This window comes from Podarcis melisellensis, assembly GCF_964234715.1.
Source record: "Podarcis melisellensis genome assembly, chromosome: 8".
NCBI lineage: Eukaryota > Metazoa > Chordata > Lepidosauria > Squamata > Lacertidae > Podarcis > Podarcis melisellensis.
Window position 1 is genome coordinate 6,101,276 of NC_138540.1, and position 19,707 is coordinate 6,120,982.

General features: G+C 48.8%; 1 protein-coding gene and 1 pseudogene across 2 annotated transcripts; one reads left to right on the plus strand and one right to left on the minus strand.

Annotated features, from left to right (window-relative positions):
- Nucleotides 1-8,869: 8,869 nt before the first annotated feature.
- Nucleotides 8,870-17,994, plus strand: LOC309376322 (uncharacterized protein). Its single transcript, XM_081922603.1, has 2 exons — nucleotides 8,870-9,146; nucleotides 16,747-17,994. The coding sequence occupies exon 2, from the start codon at nucleotides 16,757-16,759 to the stop codon at nucleotides 17,231-17,233; it is 477 nt and encodes a 158-aa protein (XP_081778729.1). The 5' UTR covers nucleotides 8,870-9,146; nucleotides 16,747-16,756; the 3' UTR covers nucleotides 17,234-17,994.
- Nucleotides 11,910-12,503, minus strand: LOC309375742 (iron-sulfur cluster assembly 1 homolog, mitochondrial pseudogene; annotated as a pseudogene). Its single transcript has one exon. The product of its transcript is annotated as an iron-sulfur cluster assembly 1 homolog, mitochondrial pseudogene (transcript).
- Nucleotides 17,995-19,707: the final 1,713 nt, after the last annotated feature.

The window sequence follows — 19,707 nt, forward strand, 5'->3', positions numbered from 1 at the left end:
CTGGGAGGGCCTAGTCTTAGTCCTACCTGCCCTTCCTCACTCATTTCTGTGGCTTCTCCCTCTTGCTCTCCCACCATGTTTTTAAGCTGGGCTCTCACAGACCCACAGGATTCAGACGCAGCCTCCTCTGCGCACACCCTGTTGGATTGCAGCCTTGGCTGCTCAGGCAGCAAAGTCGCCCATGGCAGCTGGCCTGGCTAAAGCCCCTTCCAGGAGTCCCTCTTCTTCCTGGTTCCGTGGGGCCTTTGAGATGGCGAGAGGAGGCCAGGTTTTCATCTTGGCCCAGGTAAGGAGTGCCCAAAACTGGCTTGGGTTTGACTGTGGCTGAGGAAGTCAGTTCACGGATACTTTCACTGTACGGTGCCAAGGTGGGGGCAGCTTGGGCTCGGGCCCCTTGGATGCCTTGAAGACAAGGGGCCACTGTAGACCCAGGCAGCACCACTTTTCGGATACTCTGGCTCAGCTGTTTGAATGGGCTGGTGGCCCAGCTATGCAGGCCAACAGTGCAAATTCCCTTTGATAAACCATTTTCTTTAAGGATGGCTGTTAACCCTGTGTTGGCCTTGCAATGGTGCAAAGTTCCATCAGCTTTAAAAAGGCCCGGCTTACTCTCCCATCCAATCATAAATAGACCCAAGAGCGAGTTGTGTGGGGCCTTGCTGCAGATCTTGGCCCTCCTACTTAAATCCTAAATGCATTTGTTCTCCATCCCTTCCACCCCTTGCAACTGTAGACGTGCCATTTTCAAGAACCTCTCCCAGATATGGAGGCCAAATGCCCAGGAGGTTTTGCAGGAGAAGCTCTTGGGCTTTAAAGGGACATCGGACGTTTCCCACCTCCCTTTGATGTGTGTTTAAAATGGCTGGGAAATAATTCCTCTGCATAAGGTGTATGGCAAAAATCAGCTGTGGGGGGAGCAGTTTGAAGCAAAGAAGGGGGAAGGGTGTTTAACCCTCTCCTTGCCAACCACATTTTGCCTCTAGTTTTCATCCCTGAGATGGTTTGCCTCCTATTGGGTTCCAGGCATGTTCTTACACTTGTAGAAATGCTCCTGGAAACCCTGTTAGTTGAGGTGGGTCAGGAAAGGGTTAAGCATCCTGTTTCCCCTCCCCCCCACTTACTAATGCATTCCAAAATGATCTCCTCCCTCCTTGAGCTGCTTTGCACTAACATAAGTGGCCAGCAGGTATTAACATGTATTTATGTGTAATATGTAGTCCTGCCCTTAGTGGCATCAATGGAACTTTTTTGAGAAAAGAAATAATAATTCAGAAGTTTTCCTACTTAGCCCCTGCATACCACCCCTCAAAAAGGATTCTTTTCTAGTGTGTTGTCGCTTGTTGGGGCTGAAATCCTGAGCATATTTAACACTCCCTGAGGAAGCCCCACCAAAATTTTGTGGAACTTCCTCCTGGGTAAACCCACTTTTGCCCTCTTTCTTGCTAGCTAGCTAACCCTTTAACAACTTTTCACTTCTAAATTGCACTAGATTGATTGTGGATATTTTTTTAAGCTCCAGCCTTTTCTATTATTCTCTTATTATTATCTATATGCCAAATATTACATGCACAGGAAAATAACAGCAATAATTTATATAAATAATAATAATAATAATTTTTTGGGGGGAAAGGATTCTAAAATGAACCAGCACATGAAAACAGCCTACTTATGATGCGCTTGGAAACAAGCTCTGAAGAGCACAAACAGATTTGCAACGATGATTGTAGCCTGTGGGCTGGATCCACGTTTAACTGTACTTGGAGAGTCCCACTGAAATCGATGGTACAGTACTTCATTGGGTCAACTCTTAAGTAGGTCTAGGTCTGTGTCCAGCCCTGTACACCAGTGGTTCCCCCACTTTTTTGGGGGGCCACCTCTCCCTTGGTTCCATAAACTCAACCCCAGTGACCCCTACCCTGTAAAAAGGATTGTCCGGGATAGCAGTTTGCGCCACCTGCTAAAGAAGATAACTCAAAATGGTAAAAATTGCACATACCCATAATCCAGTTAAAAGTATTTAGTTTAATTGATTCATCAAAAGTGATGAACTTGATCCAGTGATACTAGCTCTTCAATGGGGTAAAAATAATAAAGCTGTTATTATTATCAGCCAATTACACCTCTAGACACCTCCTTGCCTCTTAGCATCCCTCCCCCACTAGTAACCCCACTGTTTCCACCGGGGGGGGGGGCGGAATGGAATGACTGCTGTACACTCTTTAGTCCAAATGTACATTTCATTCCATTCTTGCTCATGGTTTCAGTCTCTGGTGGAAACTAGAGGGTGGTCCACCTTTTTAAAAAGGTGTTTTTTTAAAAAGGTGTTTTTTCTGTTTTCTGGGGGGGGGGAGATATTTTAAGAACTCTTGGGATCTAAGCAAGAGCATCTCAGGATTGCAAAAGCTGACTTGCATTGCTCTGGCTAAGGGTTTGGTCTCTCACAAACAGGGATGTGCATCTTTTGACAGTGGGCAACTGAAAGTGTGAACTGGCTTGTGTTGTGCGTGAGGTCATGCGAAATCTGCAGAGGGTCCCGCCCATGCAAGATTTTGCAACTAACCAGTGGTAAAAAGTGCACGTCTGACCCAGGACCTAGTGCCTGAAGTAGACACACCTTCGCAGGATTACGGAAGCCGTACCTGAGCAATGGGCCAGTGGAGAGTTGCCAACCATCTTGTGCTTTAAGGGCGATCCTGAAGGAATTGAACCACAGGGGGTTGGACTAAATGACCCTCTAGGTCGCAAATCCATGAATATCCTGGCGTATTAAACTTTGTCATGTAAACAAGGGCCACCCAGCAAAGTGCCCTCATTTTGGCACAGGGTTGGCTGATGGGCGACACACCTCCGATTGCAACTGGAGTTACCTGTGTGAGATTTAGCAATAATAGAAATGTACTCTTGACAGCGTAACGTAGTCTCTGAAAGCTATGAACTGAGAGGGCCCGAGTTCAAGTCTTACCTCTACTGTGAATTCATTAGGTGCCCATACACAAACCCCTTTCTCTGCCTCGATGCCCCTTTTGTAGAATGGAGGGGAGATAATACAGGTCTATTTTTCAGAGCTGTTGTAAGGATTGCAGAGGTTATGTATGTGGTGAGCTTTGACATCTTAGAATGCAGATATAAATGCTATGTTTTTGGCTAAAAAGTGGGTGAACTGCTGTTTGTTTTACATGTGTTCTTTACAACTTCCTGACAGTAGGAGCTGTTTGACAGTGGGACAACCCCCCTCAGCAGAAGGTAGAGGTTTTTAAGCAGAGGTTGGATGGCCATCGGTCAGGGACTCTTTAGCTATGGTTCCTGCTTTGCAGGGGGTTGGGTCCCTTACAGCGCTACAATTCTGAGATTCTATGTACTAATCAGGCCTATGTCTGGTTCTTTTCTGGGGTCTTATTGGGCAGATTTCTCTACTGTGTCCAATGATCTATGCTAGGGGATTTCAACCTTTTTCGGTCCACAGCTTCCTTGACCAAATGCACAGGGCCGTCCAACCCATAGGCTCTATGGGTGCAGGGCACCCGGGCGCTAGCCCGAGAGTCCAGGGCCCGAGAGCTGAGTATGGGAAAGAGCCAGCTTGTCGGTTGGAGAACTGTGGCGGGCTCTTCTGCGGGCGGCTCTGCGCTGTGAGTTGGGGGGTGACCGAGCCAGTGAGACACTGAGGCAGCCAGCCAACTCCGCCCTCCCTTGTGGAGTGTTCCCTCAGTCTCCTCCCCTCTCCTTGGGAGTCCTTCAGGCAGCTGCTACCACCACCTATGGTCTCTGAGTTGCTCCCCCACCCCAAAGCGAGGTCCTCCTCCCACTGGGGCCTGGGAAGCACCCCCTGGCCAGCCCCAGAGGCATCATTCGCCTGGGGAGCTTGTAGCCAGGGCTGCTGCAACAAACAGCTGTGCAAGCCTTTGGGAGGCAGAGATGCAAGAGGGAATCAAAGGGAGGGAAGGAAAGGGAGACAGAGGCCAGTGTTGCCCATCATTCAAGGCACCCCAGGGTGGCAAGGCACACTGTTTGAAAACCACTGTTCTTTGCAACCACACCCAGCCTCCTGAAGAGGGGAGGGTTTTGTCGCAAGGCACTGCTTACGACCATCCTCCCTCTGCTCCAAGGAGCCCATACGGCTGGCTCTGATCTTGGAGGTGAGCAAGAGATGTCTTTTGATGCTTCCAGCCCTTGCCTTCTTAGGGGCCAGCAGGCCTTGGGGGAAGGAAGTCCTTGGTGCGGCTTCTATCCCAGAGCACAGAAAATTGTTCAGAGAATCTTCATAGCGTTGGAAGGTTAACCTCGGAAGCCATTTAGTCAATGAGGGCCGCCCACTGCCGCCATCCAAGGCAGCCTTGCCTCGTCTGGAAAGTCTTCCTAATGCATAGTTGAAATTATTGTAGGTTGAACCCATTGACTTGAGTACTGCTCTCTGGAGGAAATAAATTTTGCTCCATCATCTCTATGTGATAAGCCTCCCAAATATTCGAAGATAGCTCCCGTGTCACCTTAATAATCTCTTACCCTGCACAAAATGTATATCTGAAGGAGTGTTTCCACTCCCATCGTTCTGCCCGGACACTGAGGTCCAGCTCTGAAGGCCTTCTGGCGGTTCCCTCATTGTGAGAAGCAAAGCTATAGGGAACCAGGCAGAGGGCCTTCTTGGTAGTGGCACCCGCCCTGTGGAATGCCCTCCCTCCAGATGTCAAAGAGATAAACAACTAGAAGACATCTGAAGGCAGCCCTGTTCAGGGAAGTTTTTAATGTGTGACATTTTAATGTATTTTTAATTTTTGTTGGAAGCCACCCAGCATCCAACAATTATTATATAGTGCGGCTTTTGCAAATGAAATGATTGGCTAGGAAGAAAAGTCCCTCTCCCCACTACCAGACCCCCCCCAAAAAAAGTGCCAAAAAATTGCTCCTAAGGCCTAGTTCAGATCCAAAGTAGAACCCTGTGGCGGTGCTTTTCCTGGAATATACCATTTCAGGCTGGAGGGGAGTTGCTTCTTTGAATGAGGCACGCACATGGACCAATAGCACACTGGGCAAATGAGTAGGTGGCATTCTGGCATGCTACATGTGCTGTGAGTTTACCAGGTGGAGGATGACTAAGATTTGCAATGGCCACCCTTGAAACCGAATTGGTCCTGTCCAGAAATGCTTTAGCACTCCACACTTCAGAACGTGCAAGTTGGCTTTAAGCTGTTCTTAAAGCTTATCGCCCTTAGATCTGTGTTTACATCGCGGCTGACTTAAGCTGTGGCCCTCTGGATGCAGGCTTGACTCTGACTCCCATCATCCCTGGCTGTTGGCCATGCTAGCTGGAGCTGATGGGACCAGGAGTCCAACAGCTCTTGGAGGGCTGCTGCAAGTTCTCCACTCTTAATCCACGGGGTTTCACCTGCTTCAGACAATATTATTTGTTGCTTGGTAAGAATAAATTGAAGTCTCCGTTCTGAACAGAACTGCAGGGGACCTTTTCTGGAAAAGCTTCTGTTGGGAGGCTTCCATCAGGCGAAAAGGGAAGTATCCTGAGGCTTTGAGCTTGCAGGGCACAAAGTTAATAAGCATCCAGGGATGCGTGAGTGTATGGATGCATGTGCGTGGAATTTCCCCCACAACCCCTAGTGAGAAAGCAGCTGTTTTTGCTGAGCTGAGCTAGCAATATCTTGATCTGTCATTCACATGCAATATAATACTTGGTGTCCCAAGTCTTCCATCTGCAGCAGCGCTATCTTCAGAATTTATATTTAGCTGGATTGGAAAAAAACTTTCTTTTATCCATGGTTCTCTCAAAGGCTTGTGCTGTGGGGGGAGAGGTTTGGACCATGGATTTCATAAAACCACCTTGTGAATACCACTTTATATAGTATGAAGCACATGGAACTAGATTATTTTGTTTTAATTAAAGCACTTTGTCAATAGAAATGCAACAGTGGTCCTCTGGTTTTATTCTATTGTTGTGGGAAGAAATTGGGAAGAATGAAATGAGGGCACAGTTTGGATCTGAGACCCTCACAGCTCTGGAAGGTTTGGAGTTATGTGAGGAAGAAGTTGAATTAATTTAGTAGGCAGGAAAGGGACCGACTCCCTGAAACTCTACATTGTTCTTCTCAATAAACTTTTCCTTGTTTAAGATATGCCTCTTTGCCCAGGCTTATGCAAGAAATTCTCAGCTGAGGTCACACTATTGCTTTTAAGTTTTAAGCTGCTTGCAAATAATATTGGTGGGTTTAGTGCACTTCTAGACTGTCACTAGTAGGGGAGGGAATTCAACCTCACATTGGCAAATCACACACGCAAAATGTAGTATAAACACTGACAACTGGGAAACACTGGCCTGTTGGAGAACAGCCTTTACCAAAGGTGTCATGGGCTTTGGAGACACTCAAACTCAGGACGCAAGGGAGAAACGTGCAAAGAGGAAGGCACGCTTGGCAAATCCACACCTTGATCAACTCCCGCCCGGAAACCAATGTCCCCACTGTGGAAAGACATGTGGATCCAGAACTGGCCTCCACAGTCACTTGCGGACTCATTGTTAAAACTGTGTTTATGGAAGACAATCTTACTCGGCTACGAGTGATTGCCAAAGAAGAAGAAGGACTAGATGGCCCTTGTGGGTTGGGTCCCCTGCAACTCCTATAATTCTATGAGATTCAGGTGGCCCAATTAAGGCTGATTTGGAGTTCTTGTGTAACAACAAATCCACTTTCCCAAATGATCTGACTTTTTCCGATAAGGAAAAATGCACAGGAAAGTGTGGAGTAGCCTCCCCACGAACAAATCAAGATAAATCAATAAACAGGTTGTCTGGCTATGACCTGAGAAGCTGCCAACTGCAATGTCAAGTAAGGACACTGACATACAGCTGTTACCAGTTCCAGTTAAGAAACAGGAAGCTACCTTGTCTCAAGTTAGCACATTGCCAGGAGTCTTTGCCCAATACAGTGGTACCTCAGGTTACATACGCTTCAGGTTACAGACTCCGCTAACCCAGAAATAGTGCTTCAGGTTTAGAACTTTGCTTCAGGATGAGAACAAAAATCGTGCTCCGGTGGCGCGGCAGCAGCAGAAGGCCCCATTAGCTAAAGTGGTGCTTCAGGTTAAGAACAGTTTCAGGTTAAGTACGGACCTCCGGAACAAATTAAGTACTTAACTTGAGGTACCACTGTACTTTGTGTGCGAAGCTAGGGCTCTCCCATGGGCTCACAACCCCTTTCTCTGGGGCATTTGGGATAACCAGGTAGCTACCTAGATCTACGTACCTGGTGAATGGTCACAGGCAAAAGTGGAGTCATGGCCTTGAAGGGGTGAACTTCTGTCATGCCTGATGCCATCTTGAGTTTGTCCTGAATAAAGATGTTCACTCACCATCCTTGGTGCACATCTTAAGTAGCAGGTGACAGAGAGCCCTGAGGACCTTTGCGACGGCACTTTTTCCGTTGCGCCCACCCTCACTTAAATATAGTGCACCCACCTCACAGAACACCAATTCCACGGATTCCTACAAACTACCCCAGATTATCTTGTGGGGGACTTGTTTGAGGGAAGACTTAATACTGTGGAGTCCTGGGCAGGATTTCATCAAATAAACAAGAAAGATTTTATTAAACAAAGGAAGCTTATGACACGAAGTGGGTAAAACACAAGATACTTCAGATTATAATGTTATTTCACTTCAGTTCTTTCTCAGTTGTTGCCGCTTAATACTTTGGTTCTTAAACCAAATACAGTGGTGCCTCGCAAGACGAAAAGAATCCGTTCCGCGATTCTCTTCGTCTAGCGTTTTTTTCGTCTTGCGAAGCAAGCCCATTGACAGCTTAGCGGATTAGCACTATTAGCGGTCTAGCGGCTTCTAGCGATCAGCTGTTAAGCGACTTATCAGCGGATCAGCTGTTAAGTGGCTTAGCGGCTTAGGAAAAGGGCGAAAAAAGCGGAAAAACCCCGCGGGGACTCGTAAGACATTTTCGTCTTGCGAAGCAACCCCATAGGGAAATTTGTTTTGCAAAGCGCCTCCAAAACGGAAAACCCTTTCGTCTAGCAGGTTTTCCGTCTTGCGAGGCGTTCGTCTTGTGGGTCACCACTGTACTTTGGTTCTTAAACTTTGGTTCTTAAACAAGGTGGTATTTTCTGTCAGTTACCCACCCCTTAGACAACCCTACTCTGGAGATACTCCAAGTAATAGACCCAAGGGATCACCACACCCCTCTTAACTGGTTTGGGGGTCTTCTCTTTTCGTAGAATCTCTCCCCTCCTGACCAGAATGAGACCTAAGTAAACTGTATCTTTCCAGCTTCTACTTCTCCTGTCTCCACCTCAGCCTCTCAGTTAATTCCTGGTCTATTGCTCTTACAGGACACCACACCCTGTCCTTCACACTAAGCTCAGAGACTCCTTTTTCTAGTTTTGATATATTCCTCAGAGTGGATGTTTCTACCCAGAACCAACTCTCTCTCTTCTTACTCCCTATCTCCCAACCTCTATCCCAACCTAAAGAACTGTCTCTCAAAATCAGGCTTCCTCAACCTCGGCCTTCCAGATGTTTTTGGCCTACAACTCCCATGATCCCTAGCTAGCAGGACCAGTGGTCAGGGATGATGGGAATTGTAGTCTCAAAACATCTGGAGGGCCGAGGTTGAGGAAGCCTGCTCAAAATCCTCTCCTTTTCAACTCCCCCTCCTGGAACCCTGGCCAATCAGAAGCTGCCGTTCATTAACCGTTTGCTGGCAGGGAAAAAGGAAAACACCTGGTGACCCAACCTGCCCAGCAAAAACAAACTTTTCTGTCACAACCCTCTTCTCCTGAGGAGATCCACTGGGTGTGAACCAGCCCTGTACAACTCAAGATGACCCAGGTTGGCAGCTCCGCAGGGCGTTGATAAGCCTGCTGGATGTGTTGTTTGGCCAGGATCCTGAACTTTGTGTGTGTGTGTGGGTCACGAGTTGTGCAGGATGACTGTCTAAAGAGCCTAGCTTGCTCCACTGACCAGTCAGGTGGCGATGAGGCATCAAGCTTTTGTTCCATTCTGGGGAGCCCTGATGTGCTCTGACAACAACTCTGTTTCCAGCTTACAGAGGATTCACGCTGTCAGCAGCCTTTCACAGGCAGAGAACCTTTGCCCCTGAGGGTCCTCATCCGCTGCTCGTGGTTGCTCCTAGGAGAAAGTAAGTGCAATGGACTTTCTTACCTGCTGGTTTAGATTGTGAGTTTTCTGCCTTCCTTTGGGGGGTTTTAACACTTCAGCTGCAATCCAAACAATTTGCTTCCTGTGAGTTTGTGCTTATTCCAACCTACCACTTTTTTCCTCTCACTAATTGCATCATTGGGGGGGGGGGCAGCAACAGATCTCCATGAAGATCCCAGCTAGGGAGCGAAGGGAGCATCCCTTCCTGTCCAGTGGAGACAAATAGCCTCCCTTGCACTTGCTATTATATTGTTGCACACCAACCCAAACTTGGAGTGCTGAGAGATTCCAAGGGTTCTAGGTTTGGTTTCATTGGAACAAAGATCAGCAGAGACTGTGGTGTCTTTAGGATATATAGTTGTATTTAAACATATATACAACCTGAGAATAAAATGGAGGGGTTCATAGCATTAGCAGCCTGACAGATCTCACTTCAATAGGGACAAATGAAAGGTTCTTCACTTAGGCAGAGATAACCAGCTGCACAAATATAAGATGTAGGACATCCGACTTGCATGCAAAAACGATTTGGGGTCTTAATAGACCACAAGCTTAACATAAGTCAAAAGTGTGATGCAGCAACAAAAAAAGCTGATGCCATTTGAGGTGGCATCAACAGAAGTCAAGTGTCCACATTGAGGAAAGTTATACTCCTCCTCTATTCTTCCTTGGTCAGACCCCACCTGAGGTCCTGTGTCCTGTTCTGGGCACCTCAGTTTAAGAAGGATATTGACCAGCTGGAAGGTGTGCAGAGAGGGCAGCCAAGATGAACAAGGGTTTGGAAGGCAAGCCTTATGAGGAACTGTCGAGGGAGTTGGGTATGTTTAACCTGGAGGAAAAAAAGCAGAGACATCACCTTGCCAACAAAGGTTAAAGCTATGGTTTTCCCAGTAGTGATGTATGGAAGTGAGAGCTGGACCATAAAGAAGGCAGATCGCCGAAGAATTGATGCTTTTGAATTATGGTGCTGGAGGAGACTCTTGAGAGTCCCATGGACTGCAAGAAGATCAAACCTCTCCATTCTGAAGGAAATCAGCCCTGAGTGCTCACTGGAAGGACAGGTTGTGAAGCTGAGGCTCCAAGACTTTGGCCACCTCATGAGAAGAGAAGACTCCCTGGAAAAGACCCTGATGTTGGGAAGGATTGAGGGCACAAGGAGAAGGGGACGACAGAGGACGAGATGGTTGGACAGTGTTCTCAAAGCTACCAACATGAGTCTGACCAAAGTGCGGGAGGCAGTGGAAGACAGGAGTGCCTGGCGTGCTCTGGTCCATGGGGCCACGAAGAGTCAGACACGACTAAACGATTAAACAACAATAAAAAACCTGGAGAAGAGAACACTTAGGGCCGTCACATGGAAAATGGAGCAAGCTTGTCTTCTGCTCTGGAGAGTAGGACACAAACCAATGCCTTCAAGTTTCTCTCTGTCGTGTGTGTGTGTGTGTGTGTGTGTGTGTGTAAATGGCCCATTCACATGCTCTGTGGCACAGAGCAACTGCTTTGGTTAGGATAATCATGATGCTTGACTTGGTGTGCCAAGTTTGCTGTCATACCTTCTAACTCTCCCTCCCCGCCCCCCCCAATACTGGACCCCAAGAATTGGAAGGGACTTGGGGCATCATGCAGACTGACCCTCCCCCAGCCCAAACCTACTACGATATGCTTATCCGCTTTGATTCTCTGCAACATGGTATTGAGCATCATGTCTAGTTAGGACGGGGAAATGAACTTGAATCTAATCTCACAATAATTGCTCTGCTTCTGTTCCACATTTGCACTTAAGAAATGCAATGCACGCGCGCGCACACACACACACACACACACATTGTTTCACATGCTTCATGGATTATTAATCCTCAAGGAGCGTAAAGTCAAAAGCTCACCGGGAATCGGCTCTCTCATATTTCCCTTGTTGCAAGACATTTTTCTCACTGGAAACAAAACCCCAGTGACAGCAGTACATTCAGCACAAATGACATGGGCATGTTTAGCCTGGAGAAGAGGAGGTTAAGGGGTGATATGATAGCCATGTTCAAATATATAAAAGGGTGTCACATAGAGGAGGGAGAAAGGTTGTTTTCTGCTGCTCCAGAGAAGCGGACACGGAGCAATGGATCCAAACTACAAGAAAGAAGATTCCACCTAAACATTAGGAAGAACTTCCTGACAGTAAGAGCTGTTCGACTGTGGAATTTGCTGCCAAGGAGTGTGGTGGAGTCTCCTTCTTTGGAGGTCTTTAAGCAGAGGCTTGACAACCATGTGTCAGGAGTGCTCTGATGGTGTTTCCTGCTTGGCAGGGGGTTGGACTCGATGGCCCTTGTGATCTCTTCCAACTCTATGATTCTATGATTCTATTCTATGACATGGCACAGGTCGCGAGTCAGAGGCCTGACCTATACAAGGAGGAAATCTTTATGCAGTAAGTTAGGGCGCTCCCACCACTAAGAGAAAGGGCCTCAGATTTCCCTAAGCTATCAAGACCCTGCACAGCCAGGCTGCCTTTTAATGGAACTTTACTGGCCCAAAGTGGGCTCAAATAAATTTCAATAGGGACACTTTGGCATGGATAACCAGATACAGAAATGGAGGGGGGGGAGCTGGCTTGACAGCAGGACATGAGCCAACAATGTGATGAAGCAGCAGAAAAAGCTATCGCAATTCTAGATCAAGGGAAGTAATAGAACTACTCCATTCTACCTTGGTCAGGCCTGGAGTAGAGTTTGTTTGTTTGTTTGTCTTTTCACTTTCAAAATACAGTACTTTTATTCTCCTGGAAAGGTAGCTGTATATGACAAAGCCTAAAGATGTGAAAATGCACACACACCGAGTGATTACTTCAGAAAGCAGTTTTGTGGTCTTACAAGTGACAGTCCTGATGTTTTAAATGTTAAAGCTTTCTCCACAACCACACACTCCTTTGATGTTTGGCTTATTGAAAACAAATTCACCGGACAGTTTGTCTTCTATATAGTCCATTTCAGTTCCTAGAAGTGTGAGCTGCGCTTTCTTTTCAGTAAACACTCTAACACCATCCTGTACTACTTCCTCATCAGAGTCCCCCTTTGATTTTGTGTATTCTAGTGTATAAGAAAGCCCATTACAGCCTCTTGTACGGACACCAACTATAACGCCTACATGGTCAGGTTGGTCTTTAAGCAGTTGTTTTATCTTCCGCCCAGCAGATGGGGTGAGTGTAAGGGCGGCTCTAGTGGCCTGAATCGTCCTCTTGCTCACGGCCTGAACGGTGGCTCTGAGCATGGGAGAGGCCATCTCTCCCGCTCTGCCCTTTCAGCCCCGTCCTCTCAGGTTGTCCATGGACATGGCGGACGGAGCGACGCATAGCTGGGTGTCACAGCACGCGGGTGGAGTAGAGTTTATGAAGGTTATTGACAAGCTGGGATTTGTGCTGTGGATCGGACCATCTAGTCCGATGCCTCTGGCAAACCTGCAAGCAGGGCTCATGCACAAGGGCAACTCTCTCCTGTGGCTTCCAGCAATTGGTATGCTGCCTCCAGCTGTAGAGGCAGAGCACAGTCATCTATGAATTTGTCTAATCCTCATTGGAAGCCATCTAGGCTGGTGGTAGGACTTGCCGATTAGAAGGTTGGTGGTTCGAATCCCTGCGACGGGATGAGCTCCCATTGCTCAGTCCCTGCTCCTGCCCACCTAGCGAAAGCACGTCAAAGTGCAAGTAGATAAATAGGTACCGCTCCGGCGGGAAGGTAAACGGCGTTTCCGTGCGCTGCTCTGTTTCGCCAGAAACGGCTTAGTCATGCTGGCCACATGACCCGGAAGCTGCACACTGGCTCCCTCGGCCAATAAAGCGAGATGAGCGCCACAACCCCAGAGTCGGCCACAACTGGACCTAATGGTCAGGGGTCCCTTTACCTTTACCTTGGGCTGGTGGCCACCACTGCTTCCTGCAGGAAGGAGTTCCATACTTCCCCGGGGCTACAACTGTTTTGCACAAAGATCCGGGCTTCCAGAGGATCTCCTGGGCGCTGTGGCTTTCCCATTCGCCAAGACCATTTTAAAAACTAGGCTGTGGGACATAGTTTGCCAGGAACTAATCCTGCCCTTGCTGGAAACCCACTGAGATGAGGCCGATTGCTCGCCTCTTCTGCCCTTTGGCGGGTGACGTGCCATTGGGGTGGCAACAAGATCGCACTGGCCTAGCTATTCTGAATGTTTTCTGAATGTTCTTATGCGAGGCCAATAAAGGTGACTTGACTTGACTTTATTGCCCCCCAGTGGCCCCTCAGGGAAGCCACTCCAACTTCTTCCCTTTGGAGTTCTTGCAAAAGGGAGTTTTTTGGGGGGGGAGGGTTGGGGGCAACAGCAGAGAACTGCTGAGCCAGAAGCCTCTGGCAGTTGGCCTGTGGGTGACAGCAGCTGAAGGGTGCATGTGCATTCGGACTGGAGTATTGTTTTCTTTCCTGGGACTCAGGCTTTTGTGCAAACGAGTCATGTGAGTGGCAAGCCCTGGAGGGCCAATGGCTCAGCAATTTCACCCTCTTTGTTGTGCTGCTGTTCCCAGAAGGTTCTGCCCTGTCATTAGGCCTGGATTATTGTGTTGAGCGCAGGGACTTTTCAGTTTACAGGAAAGGCCAGTAAGGGCTCATCCACACGTAACTTTTGCCCTGCACTTTCTAGGCACAGGCCTGCGCTTTCCTGCTTCATGTCTGAGCACTTTTTCCATTTTCCTTTTCCCAAGAAAACCTGCTTTTGATGCTGAATCAGGGGGGCGCTGTGGGTTAAACCACAGAGCCTAGGACTTGCTGATCAGAAGGTCGGCGGTTCGAATCCCCGCGAGGGGTGAGCTCCAGTTGCTCAGTCCCTGCTCCTGCCAACCTAGCAGTTCGAAAGCATGTCAAAGTGCAATAATAATAATAATAATTTATTATTTATACCCCGCCCATCTGGCTGGGCCTCCCCAGCCACTCTGGGCGGCTTCCATAAAAACCAAAAATACAGTAAAATCACACGTTAAAAACTTCCCTGAACAGGGCTGCCTTAAGATGTCTTCTGAATGTCAGGTAGTTGTTTATTGCTTTGACATCTGCTGGAAGGGCGTTCCACAGGGTGGGCGCCACTACCGAGAAGGCCCTCTGCCTGGTTCCCTGTAGCTTTGCTTCTCGCAATGAGGGAACTGCCAGAAGGCCCTCGGCGCTGGACCTCAGCGTCCGGGCAGAATGATGGGGGTGGAGACGCTCCTTCAGGTATACTGGACCGAGGCTGTTTAGGGCTTTAAAGGTCAGCACCAAGTAGATAAATAGGTACCACTCTGGCTGGAAGGTAAACGGTGTTTCTGTGTGTTACTCTGGTTCGCCAGAAGCGGCTTAGTCATGCTGGCCACATGACCCGGAAGCTGTACGCCGGTTCCCTCGGCCAATAAAGTGAGATGAGCACCGCAGCCCCAGAGTCGGCCATGACTGGACCTAATGGTCAGGGGTCCCTTTACTTTTTACCTTTACAGAACAAACGGCAATCTGGGTTTTCCATGAAAGAGGAAGATTTTGCAGGGAAAGTGGCAAGGCAACATGACAGACGTTTATGAAATCATGCATGGCTTGGAGAAAGTGTTTAGAGAAAAGTTTTCCTCCCTCTCTCATAAAACTCAGCTTTGTTGGCATCCAATGAAGCTGAGGGCTGGACAGTTAAAAGGAAGGGTTTCTCCCGCAGTGCAGAGTTGAATTATGGAGCTTTGGGAGTAAGTGGCGGGTGCCAACCTGGATGGCTTTAAAAGAGGATTGGGCAAATCCAAGGAGGATTATTAAGCAATCATTGGCTCCTAGCCAGGGTGGCTCTGTTCTGCTTCCACGGTTGGAGGCAGCGATGCCCCTGAACACCAGTTGCTGGAAACCACAGGAGGGGAGAGAGGGCTCTTGTTCTGGGATCCTGCTCATTGGCCACTGCGAAAACAGGATGATAGACTAGATGGGGCTCCTTTGGCCTGATCCAGCAGGCTCTTCTGTTGTTCTGATGTTCATAATAATAATAATAATAATAATAATAATTTATTTGTACCCCACCAATTATTGTACCCATCTGGTGGGAGGGCGTTCCACAGGGCAGGTGCCACTACCGAGAAGGCCCTCTGCCTGGTTCCCTGTAACTTGACTTCTCGCAGTGAGGGAACCACCAGAAGGCCCTCAGCGCTGGACGTCAGTGTCCAGGCAGAACGATGGGGGTGCAGACGCTCCTTCAGGTATACTGGACCAAGGCTGTTTAGGGCTTTAAAGATCAACTCCCAAACCAACACTTTGAATTGTGCTCGGAAACGTACTGGGAGCCAATGTAGGTCTTTCAAGACCAGTGTTATGTGGTCTCGGCAGCCACATAAACCAGCCTTCTGCCTGGAAACCAGTAAAGCAAATGCCTTTTGTGCCTGAGACGCATTCCATGCCAGACTTTGCCAGGAATGCCACCTCTAAGCTGAGGCATCCCAGAATGGCTGCAACTCTCTCAGGAGCAGGCAGGGTTAGAATCCAGAACTATTCTGTGGGGAGTCACTCAAGCTGCAGGGAAAAGGCTAGGATTGTTGCTTTAATAAATGTTCATAAATGTACCAAGCAAACACGTACATAAATACATAAACCAGATGTCTGAAGCAGCACAGGAGAACAGCCATGAAGCCATTTTGGCTCCCAAACTGACCAAATGTTTTCTCTGCAAAGGCAAAGGAAAATGAAAAAGCCTCCCCATTGTTTTTTCCTTCACAAATCCTGTCTTAAGGGTGTCTGTCTGTGTTTGAATAGGGTGTGAGTCTGACCTAGCTCAGGAACTAAGTATTTATCATTACAAAAGACTGGCCAGGCTCCCCGGGGTATCCAATCAAGTAAGCATTAACAGGTAACCTGCCAGACAGGAGGTAAACTGTCACGGCTAAAATGGCCGCTGTTTCTTTAATGCTTAAAAAAGCTGGGTCAGCATCAGTCAGCAGCCTGCACCGGATTGTATATATAGAGTGAGAAATGTTAAGTTTGGTGTTGGATTGGTTGGTTGGTTAGTGAAAGCTGGTCAGTCGCTTTTGCAGAAAGACTTTTAAGAATAAAAAGCAGAAAGTACTCCACAAGGATACTTTTCTCGTGGACTCTTTTATGCTGACAAGGGTCCGAGGACCAGGCTAAGGTGACAAAGGGAGGTCAGAACCCTTCCTTTTTTTTACAAACACTGACATAAACAATGCACTCAGATTTCTGTTGTAGACCACCCCTTCTGTGATGTATGTATGTTTCTAGGGGTGGTCGTGGACTCCTGGGCGGGCAATTTTAAATGTCTGTATAAGGGCAGACACACTTTTGTTCTGGGTCCTCCTCCTTTCCTGCGTGTGAGGGGAGCACCCTGTTGCGACAGTTAATAAAGATCAGGCTTACTAGCTGCTTTGCTCCTCAATATTCTCTGGTTGGCCTCTGTTATTTCCTCCAACCGATGGAGAACCTGCAAAGGACTCTATAAGGGCTCATATGTCCCCCATAAGGGAATAAGGGCAGATTTACATTTATTACAACTGGATGAACCTTGGAAGTCGCTTCCGACTCTACAATTCTAGGATCTTCCACTTTCTCTTTCTGTTTCAGGTACAAGACCATGAGGAAGAGCTGGGCTGCCTGGTACTGGGTCCTGGTGCTCCTGGTCGCTCTCGTCAGCGAGCCTGCCTTTTGCCGCAGGGGAGGAGGAAGAGGAGGAGGCGGTGGTGGCAGCAGCGGGGGCAGCAAAAGCGGAGGGTCATCGCGTGGCGGGTTCCACTCCCTGCCAAAGAGCAGCAGCAGCGGGCAAAGTTCCAGCGGCAGCCGTGGCGCGAAGATGGCAGGGGCCGCAGCCGTGGGGGCAGCCGTGGGATACGGCCTGAGCTCCCTTGGGAGGTCTCGCTTCTCCCGAGGAGGGCAAGGCTCTTCGTCAGCCGGCAAGCAGATGTCGCAGCCCGGATTCCAGAACCCCAACTGGTCGGACCCCATGATGCAAGGCGAGCTCTACAGTAAAGCGGCCAAGGACCCCCGGGCAGGGACCCTCCTGACGTTCTCCCCCGTGGTGTGGGGTGTCACCTGCCTCCTGCTTCAGGGCTGAGCAAGAGTCCTTTCGTCTCCAGAGAGGAGCAGGCCCTGGAGGGCATTGTGTGCTGTGGTGTGAAGGATGGTGTTTGTGATAGCTTGTAGTGAGAAAGAGGCTGGTGTGAGGTTCAGCGGTGGCAAAGGTCAGGGCCAGCCTGCCCATGAAGAGTTTGGATTTGATATCCCGCTGTATCACTACCCTAGGGAGTCTCAAAGCGGCTAACAATCTCCTTTTCCCTTCCTCCCCCACAACAAACACTCTGTGAGGTGAGTGGGGCTGAGAGACTTCAGAGAAGTGTGACTGGCCCAAGGTCACCCAGCAGCTGCATGTGGAGGAGCAGGGAATCAAACCCAGTTCACCAGATTACGAGTCCACTGCTCCTAACCACTACACCACGCTGGCTCTCATGAGGTGGGCTGAGGCAGGTACAGCCCAAGAGGCAGTGCCCATGCCGGTGCCCCACTGCCAGTGGAGAAGGGGTGGTGGCTTCCAACCGTTAACGGAGAAATCTGAGGGCTCCCTTGGACAAAAAACAAAGGACACCAGCCAGGAATACCAGAGCAAAACAGCAGCCAGTAGGCTTGGTCTTTATTGAAGACTGTCGTGACAGGACTCCCACCTGCCACAAGGTGGAACAAGATGGAAGCCCCGAACAAAAGAAAACCCAAACTTTTATTAGATGTCAATCCCCATGTTACACCCCCTCAAACTACATCACTCATACATCACGGTTACATCATGAAAGGGGAGGTCTGGTGGCAGTAATCTGAGCATCCTGGACATTGCGCCATGGTTCCCCTTGCCCTCCACCAAACACCCATCAGGTGTAACAAAAGAGATATCTATATTTCCCTGTTTCCCAGCCAAGTTAATCACACCCTTTTGTCTTCATCTGGGTGTGTTATTTCTGGAATGGCTACCTGTCTGGCCCTCAGGTATCAGGATGTCAGGAATTATCACTCAGGCAGAGGGGCTGCTGAGTAGCTGAGCTCACATGTCTATATTAATTTCTGAAGTTCCCCCAGTGAGCCAGCACATAGATACATTTATCAGTGAATTCTTACATTTGGTGTCGTGCAGCAGAGGCCCTTTGAATAGATAGGAAGAAACTGTGATGAAGTGGGGACAAATCACAAAAGTCACAAAAGCAATTGTGCTGCTTTTGGTAGTGGGCTGCATGTGCATGATATCTGCTGGAGGGGCAACCCCCCCCACCTATACCTAAATTCCTGCAACACGATGAGAAATCTCGCCAGAACCTTACAAGTTCTAACCTGGCACTGCCACACAGCCCATAGCTCACTGCCACACAGCCCATAGCTTTGGAAGGGCAGGGAGACTTCGGCAGCAGAGCAGACCTTTCTCTTTGGCCTCAGGCGGCGTAATTGGAGGGGCCACCCCGGTGAAGGTAGAAGCTTTAAAACGGGTGGAGAATCCCTTGCATCAAAGGGGAGGGTGCCCAAGAGAGGCCTCTCTCACTCCCTTTCCTTGCGCAACTGCAACACATCAACCCCACACTCCCATGAGGCTGGGTGAAGCGGGCAACTCGAGGAGAATCCCATAAGGGGCCAACTAGCTCTGCTGCTGGTCTCCCCAGCTTCTTAGGGAAGAGAGGGACGGGCAGCAAAGCTCTGCAGAACACCTCCCTCTGGTGACCTGGATAATAATAATAATAATAATAATAATAATAATAATAATAATATAATTTTATTTATATCCCACCCTCCCCAGCCGAACCCGGGCTCAGAGCGGCTAACAACAATAAAATGATACACATTCTAAAATCAATTCATTCTAAATTCAATTCAAAATCTAATTAATGGCAACTATTGGGCTAGAGTTTTGCGAGGATTACCGAAGGCTGTGCCTTGGCCAAAGGCCTGGTGGAACAGCTCTGTCTTGCAGGCCCTGCGGAAAGATGTCAAGTCCCGCGGGACCCTAGTCTCTTGTGACGGAGCATTCCACCAGATCTGAGCCACAGCCGAAAAAGCCCTGGCTCTGGTTGAGGCCAGCCTAACCTCTCTGTGGCCTGGGACCTTCAAGATGTTTTTGTTTGAAGACCGTAAGGTCCTCTGTGGGACATACCAGGAGAGGCGGTCCCGTAGGTACGAGGGTTCTAGGCCATATAGGGCTTTAAAGGTTAAAACCAGCACCTTAAACCTGATCCTGTACCCCACCGGGAGCCAGTGCAGCTGGTATAGCACCGGGTGAATGTGATGGCCACTTCAAGGCCCCACTTGCCTCCCCCTCCTCCCCCTCCCTTCTTTAAACCAGGCTTGGTTAAGTAGTCCAATTAGAGGACTTTCCAAAGCCCATCTCTCTGTGCAGGCGATCAAGAGGCCTGGCCAGAGTTCCAGGGCACAGGCCAAATCGCCCAAGGAGGTTAAGGACCAGGGACAGTGGTGTCACCTCGGGCCAGAGGTTCCTCCCTGCTCCTTTCAAATGTTCTAAACCAGGCATGGCCAAACTTTGCCCTGCAGATGTTTTTG

Bases quoted from the DNA above. Each gene is read 5' to 3' on its own strand.
- LOC309376322 (XM_081922603.1), top strand. From the start codon at position 16,757: ATGAGGAAGAGCTGGGCTGCCTGGTACTGGGTCCTGGTGCTCCTGGTC.